The following is a 17,622-nucleotide window of genomic DNA, read 5'->3' as shown; positions in this document are numbered from 1 at the left end:
TCACATTGATTATTAATTATGCTCATCTCTGGTGAGAATTTTGTGTAGATACATGGTTAAAATATATGATATATGCACATACATATATAATTACATATATATGTATATATACATACGTATAAATACCTATTTATACATGCAGGTTTCTTCAGTTATACTTTTTCTAAATGATATTTATTATCTCATGAGGCAAGAAAGACGTCTATGTGAGGGTAAGAACAGTGCAACATCCAATAAATTCAGTATTAAAGCAACATTTTTACTGAGAGAAGAGACTGTATTTATTTATGGCATACAACATTCCTGATTATTCAGATATGGAATAAAAATGTTTATCACTTTTTTTTTTTTTTTTTTTTTTTTGTTATGCGGGCCTCTCACTGTTGTGGCCTCTCCCATTGCTGAGCACAGGCTCCGGACACGCAGGCTCAGCAGCCATGACTCACGGGCCTAGCCGCTCCGCGGCATGTGGGATCTCCCCGGACTGGGGCATGAACCCGTGTCCCCTGCATCGGCAGGCGGACTCTTAACCACTGCACCACCAGGGAAGCCCTGTTTACCACTTTTGAATATCTGATAATATAATCTAGTTAATAATACTCTAGAATAATTAGGATAGTGATTGTTTTATTACAACAAAAAGTTTAAAATATCTATTTCAGTGCCTCTGACCTAGTCAAGTCAATTTTGAGCAAGTTCTATTGTAATATGTCAGAAATGAAAAATGTTGTAAACAATAGTTAACCTGACCAAATGTCACTCTTTATTAAGTTAGTAAAAATGTTATCACAAATATGAAACTTTTTTGGATCAGAGAAAATTAAACTACAATCTTGTCTCCATCATCTCCTAAAAAAATCAGGGGAGCCTGCTAGCTTACAATAATATGTTCTAGAAGACCCAGCATTTTATCACAAATATTGTTCATGCTGAAACATGGGGGTTAAAAGAGTACCGAAGTATGAAGGATACATCCGGACCGGAAAGAACTGGAGGTTAATAAGAAATAACTTTTAGACAATGCATCTTTCAAGCAAAATGTCTATTTGGGTGCAGATAGAAGGAATAGGGATGTTTGATTATATTTAGGAAGAAATCAGAAAATAGATTTAGAGTAAAGAAAAACAAGAGCCATGTAGAGAAATATGAATAAAACAGACTTCTGAAAAAGGAATTGCTCTTCTTCTACCAAAAAAGAGTAAAAACAAGACTAAAGCCAAAGTAAACATACAAACATATGTATTTACAGGTATACAGCCTAAGCAAAGCAGGTGAATTTACAAAGACTGGGAATTCCATAATCTAAAAGTTTAATAGAGATTCTATATTCAAAATAAGCAGATGCACTTTCTTTTTACTTTGAAGATATATACTACTTTTAAATTCCAATTTATTTCTGACATCAAGTTTTCATGCATCTCCTTATAGAAAGTTCTCTGTTTTAAACGTAGGTGTTGCTTTAAATGTAAAATCCATTATTTCTACTAGGCAAGGTATGTAATTGGGATTTTTGGAGCTTCTGTGGAATATTCAAATTGGTATATATCTAAATTGAAAAGGAAGAAGGCAATAAGCTGTTTAGAGAATATAAATTGAAACATTCAGCTGCAATTGTTGTGAACTGATTAAGACCCTTGTACTTAGACTGCACTTAATGTATTTCATTCTCCCTTAAATTTTTTTTTAGTCCTGTCATTATTAGGGTGGTGTTGGCTTTACTTATTTTCTAAAATAGCAATTGACAGTCAAAAGCAAAATAAATTGCACATTTCACAGTTGTTGGAAATTGCTGACAAAAATAAAGTAGTGCCAACCTTAATTTTCCAAAGATAGGAGAGCTACTAAGTAAAATTACAAAAACATTTCCCAGTAGCAATATCACTTTTTACTCAGTGAATACTATTGAAGATAATATGATAGTAGAAGGATTTTTTAAAAGAAAAAATAACTATTATATGCATAACATATAATGGAGAATTCTATTCCCATGTTATTCAAACAAACCATCCTAATGAGATCAGCAAGAAAAATTGATCGAAATGTTTTTCAGGCTCCAAAGAGCTACTGAGTCACTGAAGAATTAGAAGGTCAGGATGTTTTAAATGGAGCTCCAGAGAAGTGATTGACCTGGGATATGAAGCTTGGTAACAGCCTGATAAAAAGACCAAATCTTTTGAGGGTGCTTGAGAATGGAAGTACAAAAATTATTGCTTGGTATCTTTCAAAGACAGAGGTGGCTCTATAAAATCTCCAGGATTTGGGCTGGGATCTAGAAGAGTTACAACTTAGGAGTGAAGATGAGGCAGAAATAGATCTGTCTTCATAGATACTGAAGCTCAGTCTGAAATCATTTTAATCATGGATTGGAATGAGATGACCTGTACACAATAGTGCCATTAGTCCATCTGCAGAATGATAGATTATCTTTGAAAGACAATAACATCATCCTAGGCCTCAAGTTATCTTTAAATTTATTCACATAAATTTTCCCACACTAAGTCAGAAATATGAAGGTATACAAGGAGTGAAGATATTGTGACCATAACCGAAGGACATTGAAAACAGGAGAACTAAAGATTCACATAACAGAATTATCAGTTAGATTTAGAAAACAATCTTTTAATGTTCAAAGAAAAATAAAAGGTTGAGAATTGAGGCAGATATTTGAAAACTCTGAAAAGAAAAGTATGAAAACGTAATATAAATCCCAGAAGGAGAATACAAAGAGAATAACAGAGAATCAAAAGATGACAAGATTATGCTAATTTTTCAAATTAAATATATATCAAACCATAGACTCAGATAACTCATAAACCCAAAGCAGGATAAATAAAACCACAATCATAGCTATGTACACCATAATCAAACTTCTGATAATCAAACAAAAGTAGAATTTTAAATAAGCCAGGGAAAAGACTTAAGGAGTACAGTAGACTTTTCAACAAAAACAATGGGAGTCAGAAGTCAAAATAATGCAGTTTTGTGAAGTAAAGACAAAAATAACTGACAACATGTATTTTTTTCTGCAAAAATATTCTCTAAGAATAGAAGTTAAATAAGTTCAATAAATACATTTTAAGATGAATAATAATTGAGAGAACTCATCAAAGACAGAACCAGAATAAAAGCATTAAAAGTGTTTTTAAGGAAGAAGGATAATGATACCAGATGTAAGCTCAGTATTAGAAGGAAAAATGAAATTGCAGTAAAAAGGATAAATTTAAATAAAGATTGGCCATGTGATATTATAGTAGTGGATTTTAACTTTAAAGTATATAATTAAAATATATCACAGTAATAGAAAAGTCAGGAGGAGCCTAAATACCTTAAATGTATTCAACTCTCTGTGAAGTATTTTCACATTAATAAACAAACAATTTTTATTAGTATTTAATATTTTAAAGTTACACATTATAATCTCTTGGTTAATCACTAGAGTTAGTGAAAAATAAGATATAACTACCAAAATACCAGAGAGGCTAATAGAAAAGATAGTATGACAATTAATCCATATGGAGTAAGAAAAAAAAAAGCCAACAATAGATTATAGGACACATGAGGCAAATTAAAAATAAACATTGTTTGACAATTAAAAAATAGATAATTCTTTATAATAGAAAACTATGATTAAAATGTAAAATATTAAACTATTAAACCATTAGAAGAACTCATAAAAGAAAAACTCCTGGGCCTAAGTCTAGGCAAAAGTTTCTTACATATGATAGTGAAGGCAAGATCCTTAAAAGAAAACATAACTAAATTAGGTTGCATTAAAATTGAAAACTTTTTGTACAGCAACAAAAGTCCTGTTAAGAGGGTGAAAAGACTAGTTAAACCTGAGAGAAAATATTTGCAAACCAAGTATCAGACAAAGGACTTGTATGTAGAATATAAAAGTTACTCTTAAAACTCAACAGTGGTCCCAGAGAAATAAAAAACTATGTTCATACCAACACCTACACTCAAATAAGTAGTAGCTTTATTTGTAACAGCAAAATACTGACAACTAGTCAAATGTCTGTCAATGGGTGAATAATTAAACAAACCCTGTTACATACATACAACTGAGTACCACTCACCAATAAAAAGAAGCTAAGTATTGATATACATGCAACAGGCAGGATGGATCCCAAGGGCACTATGCTTAGAGAAAAATAAACATCAATCAAAAAATATTTGATTCTGTTTATATAGCAATTGTCACATGACAGAAATATAGAGTTGAAAAACAGATTGGTGGTTGCCCCAGGATAGGAAAAAGAGTGTGTGAATACAGAGGGGTAATATGAGGGAGTTCCTTTGTGGGAATGAATAATTCTGTATCTGATTTTGGTGGTGAATACAGGAATCTATGCAAGAGATAAATTGCATAGGACTATGTACACACATGAATGAATATAAAAATGGTGAAAACTGAATAAGATCTTTAATTAATAGGATTTGTGTGATGGGGATTATTATATTATTATAATAAGCCTTTCTCCTAAGTCTTCCAATAAGTTCCATGAGGCAAGAATTTTCTCAATATTCTGTAAAAAACTCTTATTTCATGAAAAATATTATTAAAATCTTAATTTTGACTTTGCTAAATTGAAGAGATTATTTCTCACAAAAAGAATACTTATGATAGGGCTTCCCTGGTGGCGCAGTGGTTGAGAGTCCGCCTGCCCATGCAAGGGACACGGGTTCCTGCCCCGGTCCGGGAAGATCCCACATGCCGCGGAGCGGCTAGGCCCGTGAGCCACGGCCGCTGAGCCTGCGCGTCCGGAGCCTGTGCTCCGCAACGGGAGAGGCCACAGCAGTGAGAGGCCCGCGTACCGCAAAAAAAAAAAAAAAAAAAAGAATACTTATGATAATGCTTTTATTATAGGAGTACATTTTAATATTTTATGAATGTGCAGGAATGTTATGTGTGGTAAAAATATTGCTTTTATTGTATAATTTGGTTGATATAAAGTGGGTGTGATTGCAATATAATGTGTATATTTTTAGCATTTAATAGGACTGACTCATTTGGAGCAAAAGAGTGTGTGAACCATAGGGTTGATTTTAAAATATCCAGCCTATTTTCAGAGTTCTCTTTGTCGCCTAAATGACTTTCTTCCCAAATAAGCTATAATTTTCTAGTACAATTGTCATAGAATTCTACCTTAGCACTTTTTCTCCTCAGTGCTTATCCAAATGCTGCAGCTGGAATTTCTTATGAACTCACAGTTATTGTCACTCACTCTGATACTATTTCTGTAGACAGAATTCCCTTTTCATTATAAATGTGGACAAAGACTCTGTGAATATTTTAACCTTCGAAAATCAAAATCTGCTAGTCTAAGATCTCTTTTAGCAAAGGTCTGTAGATATCACATTTAAACATTAAGCCCTTTGCTTATTTGATGCATGTATTAGTAGGTTGTTTTGTAAACATTATGATATACTTCACAAGGATTCAGAATACTATAAACTCAGTTTTTAGTGCAACAAATTAGTACTCAGAGGCTCAGAAAATCTTGGAAACTAAAGGAACCATTTAACCAAACACACTAAAATAATTATCTAAATACAGGAAGATAATGTATGTTAAAGGAGAAATTGCTGGAAAAGTAAAGCATGTGACAACATTTTGATTAAGGAATGTAAACTGGAATTTCTCCTTTTGAGAATTAAATAACAATGTATAAATTATCATGTGTCTGTAATAATTTTAAAAATTGATTGTTTAACTATAAAGGGAAAACTCAAAGCACTATGCTGGCAAAAGAAAGCCATTTTGAATAGAAAATATTAAAAGTAACCATATCACAAATATTAAATAGAAGGTAATCAGAAAAAAACTTTAAAAATCTGAACAATATAAAAATAGGTTTAATTTAATTGAATAATAGAATGATTGCACTAGTCAAAATTATTTATCAGATTAACTCCTTAACTGCCTGTCACTAAATATCACATAGCTTCATAGCTTCTTTCTACTGAAGATATTCCATCCATCTATTCCAGTACTCATGAATATGTCAATACTTGTGAAGTAGTGTCAAGTATTTTATGTTTCTTAGTCCTCCTGTTTTTTAATATGGTCTTCATTCTTCTAATGTTATTGGATTCAGTTGCCACCACTTTGAAAACACCTCCTTCAAGAAAGTCAAAAGAATGCCCCACCCCTCACAACACAAGTCTTACTACTTCACTCTCAGTCTTTAAAATGTCCTCCCCACTGCCTTGGAACATTTTTTATTGAATATTCTCTCTCCACTCTTTCCAAACAAATGGGTCTTCATTATCACAAGGCTCTTAGAAGGAAAAGTTGAAGAAACACTATGTAACTGACAAAGCATAGGGAAAGCAGAAAGCCATCGGTCATAAGATAGATTGACATTTAAAAAGGGATTTATCCTCCTTTCAACCATGTATTTTCATTTCTCCAATTCTTGAATGGAAATTTGGCCACTGATCATAGTAAGAATGGAAAATTTAAAATACCTTTAGTGCAATATTTTGTTTCGCTATGAATTTGTTTGACAGAAAATGTCCTCTATGTCAACAAATTACGTCAAAATGTGGGACATGTTTAATGCATTTCAAATCGATACTTACTGTAGTCCAACTGACTTGTTGACCTAGGTCTGTAAAATAAAGTGTGACAATGGAGGAAGATGCAACACTTTGAATGGTTATGTAGTCCTTCAAAAAGGGCCCACCTTAAACGACAAGGAAATATCATTTTAATACAATTTCAAGGCATAATGATAAATAATTTTAATGTGAAACCAGTGAAAGCTAAGGATGAATTTTACATAGAAATTGCAATTTACAGTAAATCTTTAAAGTAAGATAACATGAGTAAACCCATTTTATAAAATATATCTGGCAAATTTTCAAATACACAGTGGTTTCCCAATGCTATTTAAACAAAGTACAGACTACCACTAGCTACTATCATATTGTGTTCTGAGAAAATGTAATATTAGGTGATATCATAATCAACTATGATACAAGGTATTTTTAAAGTATAATTTTGTGTGTCAGTAGATATACATATCAACCGTTCTATAAATGATTTTATTATAAGATAAATTATTTGGAGTAGAATGATTTTAAAAGTCATTGCAAAGCACCTGGGGATAGGCATGATTCACCTTTTTAAAAGATGGGTGCTGTGTGGTAACTGGGAAGAAAGGGAGCAAGATTACTTAGGAGGAAGTCAAAATTCATCAATCAGGTTATGAGGTTTGTTTGGATTAACATGGCACTGGTGGAAATGTTAAAATTTCATCAATCCCAGACATATTTTGAACTTAGAGCAGGTTCAACTTGAGAGAAAAGGATTCAGTGAGATACAGGCAGTGCTTATATTTTTAACCTGAGCACTTACGTGCATTGTAATCTCATTAACTGTCATGAAGAAGATTGAGGAAAGAGTGGGATTTGGGGTGAAAATGAAAATTTCGGTTAGGGTGTATTTAGTGTGTGATATCTATTAGACCTGCAAGTGGGAGCTGTCAAGTAGGCAGTTGGGTAGCTCTGTAGATGATTTAAAAGTCATTAAAAGTTAAAGCCATGGGGCATGAAGAGATTATTTATGCATTCAGTTTGAAAAGGAAAGATGGAAACTAAGACTGAGATTTCTAGCACTCTAGGCTTTTGAAGTAAGAAGACATATATACCACAAAGATTACTGAGAAGGAATTTCTCATTAAATAGGAGGAAAATAAACAGAACATGTCAAAGGATGTGTAAGGGAAATATTCTGTTCTTAAAAATAAACAGTAGGTGAGTCTGGCAAGTGTGTCCTGAAGAATATGTACAAAGATGTCCTTTTTAGCACTGTTTGTAATAGCGAAACATTGTAAAAAATCTTGTGTTCATAAATGAGATATGGATAACTATATTTTGTTTTATTTTTTTAAATAAATTAAAAAAAATTTTTTTATTCTGTACAGTATACTGTACAGAAAGAAAAATGAGTAGATTAGAGCCATATGTACCAACACGGATGTATCTCACAAGTATAATGCTATTAGTGTTGCTGTTGTTGTTTTTATTTATATTATAGTTTATGTTAATCTATTTGTGATTTATATTATCTCCAGTCATGTACAGGTTTCATTTTATTCTCTATTATTGAAAGAAAGAGTAAGATGTTAATTTATGACTATCATTAGATGATTTTCAAAATCCAAGGCATAGTTTTACAATTATAGGTATTTTAACGTAAGATAAAAATATAAAATTGTTATATATTAATTTTAATAAATATAACATGAATATAATAGGCTATCACTTCCTTGATTAGGTTTTTTTTTTTTTTTTTTTTTTTTTTTTTGCAGTACGCGGGCCTCTCGCCGCCGCGGCCTCTCCCACCGCGGAGCGCAGGCTCCAGACGCGCAGGCTCAGCGGCCATGGCTCACGGGCCCAGCCGCTCACACGGCATGTGGGATCTTCCCGGACCGGGGCACGAACCCGCGTCCCCTGCATTGGCAGGCGGACTCTCAACCACTGCGCCACCAGGGAAGCCCCCTTGATTAGGTTTTGATATATGGCTTCAAAAGAGATCATCTAGGTGGACCTGAGTTAATAACAAATTCTTTAAATCTGCATGAAGGAGTCAGAAAGAGGGATACAGAGCTTCAATATATTGATACTAGTTTTACAGACTAGGGTTCTGGCCTCATTAATCAGTAGAAATTGATCAGAGGCCAGACAAGAAATTCAGGTGAGGTTTTATTGGGACTCCTGCTACAGCAGGGGGAAGAGAGAACAAACAAAAGATTTCCTTGCTTGCCCACTCCCTGAGGCAGGGGAGTGCTTGTTCCTTATATGGGGTGAGGGTAGCGGTGTGTCCAGAGACAGGGCCGGAGGGGTGGCTTAGGTGTTTTGCCCACCTCTTAGGTGGTGTTGTGTGCAGGGGCCATGCGCAGCACCCTGCTCTTGCTCCCAACCCCCGCGGAATATGTGGGCCCAGGAGACCATGCCTAATGGAAGCCCATCCATTTATATGATACTTTGACCACTTAAGACCACTGAATTTTCTGCCTGAATTAACTCAAGTAATACATCTTTTGGGGGCATTTTCTCCCAAGAATGGGCCAGACACTAAGGTGCATACTTCTAACCTTACGGGTTTGTCAAGGCTGTTTTATAATGGGTATGGATGGTTGGAGACAGGGATGGGAAGAGAGGACCAACTCTACCCACGCTTCAACTTTCTATTGAACAAATCTAATGGTTCTAAGAATTAGAAATTCAACACTGTACTTCCAGGACATTATGAAGTATATTAATCGCAGTAATAAGAGAGAGCACATTTTAGTTACCAGTTTATATGACAGATTTATTGCAATAATGACTGCAATTATTCACCATTACCATAACAACACCATTTGCAATATGACTTTTAGTTCCTTCTATTAAGAGTTGGTGTCTATTTTCCCACCCCTTGAATATAAGCTAGCCTAGTGTCTTGCTTTGACAAATAGAATGTGGGACAAGGGATCATATCCCAGTTCTAAGCCTGAATCTCATGAATTCTTGGGTGCTTGTGCTCATTTATTTGCACCTCTGACGCCACCATGATAACAAGCCCAGAATATTCTGATGAAGCATAAAGCAGAGAGGAGTGACTGTAGTCGTGGCCGTCTTAAAAAGGTCAGTCTTCAACAATCCGCCAGTTGACTGTAGCTATTTGAGTGAGATTAGCCAAGCAAAGCCAAGTCCAGCCCAGCTCAGCAGAAACACTGAGCTAAATAAACCTTTGCTGTTTTTCACATAAAAATCAATTGCTTACTCTTTTATTTGTGTTTTAGCAGTCTTTTGTGTCAGGAAACTATAAAGGACTCTAAATTCACATGGCATCATTACTTATAGTGCAATCATTCTGTCAAATGTATTCTGGCAGCAACTATAATGTAAATATTCATGCCTTGCTTTGTTTTGGTGTTAAGTCTGTTTCCTTAATATTAACAGTTACAACTATGTTCAATGAAGCATCTACCATGTACAAATCATGATAGCATTTTATAAACATAATCCTATTTAATACTTACAAACCTTCCCACCCCCCCGCCACACAAAAAAACATGTTAGGTTCTTTATTAGCTCTACTTTATAAAAGAAGACTCTAAAGATAAGTAGAAGAGTCAGGTTTAAAATTCTGCATTACTGCAAATAACCTCTTCTTGGCACCATGTCCTGCTTGTATTACTAAATGCATTGATTTGTTTTTTAAAATATGCCATCATATTCCTATCAAAGAACACTTGGAGGGTTATACTTTATTCAGATCACACCCTGGAACACTCAACCAGGTATATAAATGGGGGGAAAGTAAAAAGTCACATTCACCAGAAAGGGTGAAGTAACAGAAATCCCCCAGTCCCACATAGTGTCCTTCAAATTGAAGTTACATTTGGCATTGACGCCTGTGGCATTCTCAGTTTTCTTTATATAAGAGTCAAGTTCAGAAAACAAAACCACTATTTCATTTTATGTTATTTCAGTATCCGTGTGTTGAAAGGTATTTATGTGCCTGGCACATACTATGCCCTGCAGAGGCAAAAATAAACAAGACAATGATTCTCTTTTAAACTCTAGCCAGATGGGAATTTGTCTTGAACAATTGAGTTTGGAAAAATGTGAGACCTTAAGAAAGTGTGACTTTTAAGAATGATGTGGATTCCTATGTTTTCAACATAGATGTCTCACAGAAAGATGGAATATTTAAGATAACAATGAAAACAGAATATCTTAGAGAAATCCAAGAAAATCATCATTTGTCCTTAAGTGAATGTGATATCTAAGAAATGATACCCTGAATATTAGGAAAAGCAAAAACTGCAGAAAAATAAAATTCAGTTCACAATTGAATGGAAAAAGTTAGATATTGAAATTCCTTAATAGATGCCTCTTGTAGACTTACTATCATGGACCTGAACTGAGTAGCCCCCCCAAATTTACATTCTACCCACAGCTTTTATTTAACAAGTCCAAATTTAAGGTCAGGTTGATGCAATGTCATAAACAATGATTCTAAACAGGATTCGCTTTAGTGTGTATATTTATAAATTTTCTGAATGGAGAATAGGGGTTGAAATTTTGAAATACTTGAGGGTTATTAATGGATACAATACTTTTCCCTATAATTCATTCATTCTGTTCCTCCTTACCTCCATTATTCTGTTTTTTAAAAAAAAAAAAAAAAGGAAACAGAGCTAAGCTATATCCCTGAGAATATATCAGGAAGCAGTAGATTGCAGGAATATAGCAGTAAAAGCTTTTGATACAGATGTTAGTTCAGATCCTGTCTCCAATACACATTGACAGTGAATGTGTGAAATTTATTTCTGTGAGACTAAAATTCCTTGCCCATAAAAGGGGAACACTACCTTTTTGGGAGGATCAAATGAGATAATATATTTAAAGTATTTATTACAATACCTGCCATTTAGTAAGTGATAAATAAATATTATCTATTGAGACAGCAAAGGGACTCTAAATTAAACAAATAGATTCGTGAAATTGGTTCTTACCACGTTCTAGCTGCAGGCCCACTCGAGAAGGGTACCACTTTGGACCTATTCAATGAAAAATAACATTTAATTGTAAGCACAGGTGTAAACACATTTTTTTTTTTTAAATAAATACATTTATTTATTTATGGCTTCATTGGGTCTTCATTACTTCTTAGGGGCTTTCTCTAGCTGTGGTGAGAGCGGGCTACTGTTTGTTGACGTGTGCGGGCTTCTAATTGCATTAGCTTCTCTTGCAGAGCACAGGCTCTAGGCGTGCAGGCTTCAGTAGTTGTGGTACGTGGGCTCAGTAGTTGTGGCTTGTGGGCTCTAGAGAGCAGGCTCAGTAGTTGTAGCGCACGGGCTCTGCGGCATGTGGGATCTTCCCACACCAGGGCTTGAACTGTGCCCCCCTGCATTGGCAGGTGGATTCTTAACCACTGTGCTACCAGGAAGCCCTAAACACATTTTAAAAGCAATAGTTTCCATTGGAAGACAGATTAGATCTCAGGAAGTGAATAAAAATTATCATTCAGTGCCAGAAATGGAGATAGTGGTTATCCTTTGCAGGGTGCTGAGAAGCACTGTGGATAGTTCTGGAAGAAAGCATGATGGGAGCTTTAGGAGTGGTGTTTTTCTGCTTTTTGATCTGAGGACTTTTTAAGTAGTTGCATTCAATTTGTGGACATGTTCTAAAATAAGTGACCTATGACTTGTGTGCTTTTTGAAAATTATTCTTAAAAAAATAATCTTAAACATCTTAATTTAAAACTGGAGAACTCTGACTTCAGTTAAGATTTATTTAACATTAGCTTGTGAACGTGAGTTATTTTCTCTATCAGGAGTAAGACACTCTATCAGAATAATATATACCATCGACTTTTAGTATTATGGGCATATTAATTATAGCAGAATCATCACTTTAGTATCTTCTACTTATACTACTATTAGTAATACATAGATTACTAAAAATTCTATCTGGTTAGGAAAATCAAAATACCTTTATTATACACTGCCATAAAAAAAAGTTGGTTCACAATTACCAGCATATAATTATTTTCTCTTAAAATGAATTCTATGTTACTATTTTAAAGTCTCTATTGAAAATTTAATACTTAACTTTGAAGTACAATTTTAAGCACATTCAGTTAATCAAAAATAAATTAAAAGAATAAATCATCAAAAGAATATTCCACAGTTGTTATTTCATTCTCAAAACATTACTTTCTAAAGTGTCAGAGTAATTAATGATAACATGGCATAACTAGACTATTGGGATCAATTCTTTCTAAATTTACTGCAAAAAGACAACTATACATGCAAGTTCTCATGGACAAAAAACTCATAAGTCAAAACGTGTAATCACAAGTTAAAAGCTATTTAGGATTATATCTAAACAAAATTTAGTAATAGCAAGGCAAATGAGGAAGACACAGACATTTAACTCTGACATCTGATTTTTTTAATTAGAAAATATGCAGGTAAAGAGACTTTATTTTTGTTTTGTATTTACTAATAATTATTATTATTTATATAGCCATTTGTTGTTCTGAAATGCATGTTAACATTATCTGTTGAAAAGCATTTATAAATAGCTACCTTTATTATTCATACTGAAAATCTGCTGCCAAAGAAGCATGACGGAAACAAATGCAAAGAGATGTCTACAGTTTTAATTGTTTCCAATTATGGATATTGAAGAAAAGACAAAACTTATGACATTCCATTTATATTTGACAAATAGTCATTGAGCACTTATGATTAGTGTGCATAAGCTGTCAAGTTCGGTCCATTTTAACAATATTCATGTAAAACATCATTTTTAATAGCACTTTATGATGCCTTTAATGGTGGAAATGCCAATTCAAAACTTAGTCTATCATTCTAGGCAAATAGATATGTCTATGAACTAGATGAATCAATACTGGCTGAATCCACAATGATCAGTCTGAGGAGTCAGAAGCTCTAAACACCTTCAGGGAAAACCATGTCCTTCCAACTCTCTCAACAAGGATAAACTATAAATCTACTTATGAAATAAACCCTGCACTTAACGATTGTGATCTTTGAATACTGTGTCCTAGTGAAAGAGAATTAATAACTGCCTAATTAAAGCTATAGATTAGTTTCAGTCATCTTTTCAAAGAGCAAAACATACATTTTCTGAAATGCTCTGTGATTGTTGGGGTGAGATGGAATAGGCTGGAAGAACAGCAGAGAAAAAGACAGTTTATAAAGGATAAAGGACCCATATTGTACAAGGTTTTTTAGCATATATGAATGGTCTAGAATATTATTTATAATGCTGAGTACATTTGAACTTGGACAACTGGCTCACAGCTGAATTATGACTATGTAGTAGATCTAATGCATCTGCCAGTATCTTAAATTACTTAAGGTATTGAACTTGACTTGTGTAACTCCTGTCATATTCTAGCCATGACTTCGCGTTCTATCCTTGATGAATGGTTCATATCACTATGTAGTAACATCCTAAATAAGTAATGTATGCATGTAATTCAAATATATTTATTTTAATAAGATAGGGCTTTCTAAACTGCTGGTTGTGACCCATTAGTAAGTTGAAAAATAGAATTAATGTTATTCTCAGCATTATATAAAGGAGTAGAATAGAATAGAATAAAGCAGAAATGGATTGTCATGGCACTGAATGTCATATATTAGGATAAACTCTGGATAGACAGGTTCAGTATTGTTTCTTGAACTTTTGTTTCAATAACTTAAATTGTAGAGATACATTTGTGTTTTTGTAAGATTAATGTTCATTCTTTATGCTGAATCATATGGATCTAATATATATACATAGTATTTTATTATAAAATAAAATATATTTCCTAAAGCTCTGTATTATAGAGCTTTTTTATAAAAATTGGCATCAGTGATTGAATTAAATCCTGTGAGATAAATAAAACAGATTTAACGGTTTGAACATTTTCTTTCTTCAAAAAGATTTGTTTTAAAATTTTGAAATACAAAGGAAGAGGGCAATAATATAATTATATTGGATATAAATCATCTAAAATATGTTATAAGCTACATACACTCAAGTACATATGCCAGATGCCTGTCCTTACTTTCTTTTAACCTAAGAACATGTTGACTGCCATCATTTTATTATGATTGGAATTCCTCTTATAAAATATTGATCAACAGTATAAATTTTAACTGAAATGCACCATTCATATTTCCAGGTATTCAATTTTAGAAATGACGAAAGTCAGCAATAGAGAAGTATTTTATTCTTGACTCACTGATGGCATGTGTTCTATCTTTGTGTATATGAAAATATAGAGCCAATTAGTAGTTACAACATACAGACTAAAGCATGCATAGATTAAATTATTTAATGTGGTATAGTTTATAAGGTATTAAAATTATTCTTGATAGTTCTTGATTACACATGGTATTGAATACTTAAATGAAACATATGTGTCATATTAATACTGAAAGAGGAGAAATTTAGAAGAAAAAGTACTGTAGGAACTTTTCAGAAATAATTAGTATCTTTCATGACCTAGAACTTGACTCCCTTACATAAGACTCTAGGTAAAACTTGCCCCCTAACCTCTACCATTTTCTTGATCACCAGTCCTACTAGGAAGGAGAAATTCTGAGAACAGTTAAGGATTAATTAAATAAACCAGTTAATTAACATGGTGGAATATTCATAGCGGACCACAGAGACGTTTGGGGAAAGAAAGCAGTGATTTATTTTTGTTGTTTACATCTTGGGTGCTTTGTGGCTGGTGCAGTGAGATGGGATGAAGAGTAAAGAGAAATAGAATGCAGCTCTTAAGAATATGCAATGCAGAGCTGGCTGTGTTCAAGAGTTTAGCAGAAGTAAGATAAAACAATGTTGTACAAGTTTCTATGCGGCTCAGTTCAGTGCCTCAAAATTCCATAACTGCATGTAGGAGAAAACAAGTGAATTTGTCTGGGTTGTTCATTGTGACCTACCACTAGATACAAGTGTTGCAGTCAGAGTTAATCTGGGAGATGACAGTTCCAGAGAGGAAGAAGCAAAGAAGGCCCATATTTTCTAAATAATTGGTATATACAGGATATTAGGAAATACATTTGAAATGTTCAGAAAAATAAATATGTGACATGTCAACAAAACCTTTAGGTAATAAAGCCTCAAAAATGTAGCATCATAAATTTAAAGTGTATTAATTGTTATTTTCAATAACCCACTTAAGTGAACTACAGATAATTAATGTGTTTATATGTAATATAAATATGTTATATATTATATATATTTACTTTTTTCAAATACAAGTACATATAAAAGCACTATGTGTATATATATATAAAACAATGTAGATTCATTTTAAGGTTAAAAATATAAAAAATGGAAAAAATAGTTATATGAATAGATGAATAACAAGACATTAATACAAAGGAACCATTTAGAATTCTATCTGGAATAATAAAGTCTGGCATAATGTGAATATGTACTAAAAGTTAATATAATGCAAAATCTCTTAATGACATTCCCTATATGAAAATTAATAAAGGAAGGATATCATCAATAGTTGATGAAGAGGTTTTGATGGTAAATTTCTCAGCATAGAACACTGCATTTCACCTTCAGTAGACTTTTTTCTTACCCCAGAAAATGACAGTAATACTATAAATGCTAAAATAAACATAATTAGAAGGCCATTAAAATCGTATAGGAAAGAAACATTTTTTTTAAAAAATCTCTAAAACTTATGAAATCAACTTGATTTAATCTAAAATGATTTCCTGAAATGAACTAAAATAACTGCAAGTGTAATTGAAAAACAATTGTGAACCAGTAGCTGCTAAGTGCATTTCAAATGGCATCCCATTTCAGGATAACCTTGTAAGGCAAGCAAATAAAACCAGAGTGTAATGAGAAATAAATTAAAGGAACTATAAGCACGAGGTAAAATAAACAAATTAATTTTCCAGAAAAGGGATGGTAGTAGTCTCCTGTGCTTAAATTCTATGACACCAGATCTGAGTTTTGAACATACATCTATGCACAACACTTTGAAGAAAAGATAACAGGCAAGAGGCCATTTGTTGAAAACATCAAGCATGATGATTGGTCTTGAAATGCTGCTTTTCATGAGGTGATTCTGAAACATTGTATATATTTTATCTAAAGAAAAAGATTTAGGGGAAAATGAAAGTAATTTTTAAATACTGAAAAATTATTAAGCAGAATAAAGACAAGGACTATTAAAAACACCTTTAGGGTTAACTGGAAGAAAGAGTATTTGTGCAAGGTAAGAATTTCACTGAAAGTGGTTAACCACTGTCTTCCTCTCATAGATATGTGTAATGTGAATTTAAAAGATAATGTAGCATAAATTCCTCTATTTTGTGGGGAGGTGGACTGAAAAACTTTTAAGATACACATCACTTCTCAAAAAAGCATTTTTTAATAATTCCGTATTATTAAAAAATGAATACCTGAAACTTTGTATCAGGTTTTGTCAATCATCCTAATAATATATATTTTTAATCCTTGCTTAAGGTAAATTAAATTAAGAAAAATAATTGGCATAATAAGCATAAACTACATAACATGCATAATGCTTGCATGTATAATAAGCAGACACAAAATTTTTCATCATAGAATATTCATACTGTAAAATTCTTCAAAATATATCTACTATTAATCATAAAAATGAAAAAGATAAGGCCAAGTATGATGAAATTATTTGCCTAAATTAAATCAATGATTTAATGGTTAAATCTGGTCTAGCACCCAAGACTCTCAATTCTCAATTTACTAAACTTTCTAATATACCATGTTTTATTTTTTTTCTGATTCTTTTAAATCAGTAAATAGCATGTCAAAGAGTAGTAAAAGGAAAACAATAAGTGAAGGAAAGAAAAATGAATATATGTAGCCACCCTTATTCCTCAATCCCTTGATTGTTCTAAGCTTTAACTGGGACTTTTATTTTATTTATTTATTTCTTATTGACATATAGTTGATGTACAATATTATATACAAATATACAATATAGTGATTTGCAATTTTTAAAGGTTGTACTCTATTGATAGTTATTATAAAATATTGGCTATATTCCCTGTGTTGTACAATAAATCCTTGTAGCTTATT

At 32.8% G+C, this 17,622-nt stretch overlaps 1 protein-coding gene across 1 annotated transcript in view; it reads right to left on the bottom strand.

Moving 5' to 3' along the window:
- TECRL (trans-2,3-enoyl-CoA reductase like) overlaps window positions 1-17,622 on the bottom strand; it is an 89,397-nt gene that overhangs the window by 33,354 nt on the left and 38,421 nt on the right. The window contains exons 3-4 of the mRNA XM_065877949.1: window positions 11,520-11,564; window positions 6,589-6,692 (exon numbers count right to left, since the gene is read on the bottom strand). Coding sequence (XP_065734021.1) covers window positions 6,589-6,692; window positions 11,520-11,564 — 149 coding nt within the window. The remainder of the gene's footprint in view (window positions 1-6,588; window positions 6,693-11,519; window positions 11,565-17,622) is intronic.

This window comes from Phocoena phocoena, chromosome 5 (genome assembly GCF_963924675.1).
Source record: "Phocoena phocoena chromosome 5, mPhoPho1.1, whole genome shotgun sequence".
NCBI classification, from domain to species: domain Eukaryota; kingdom Metazoa; phylum Chordata; class Mammalia; order Artiodactyla; family Phocoenidae; genus Phocoena; species Phocoena phocoena.
Note: the sequence above shows the minus strand (reverse complement) of the source record. Positions and strands in the feature narration are given on the sequence as shown.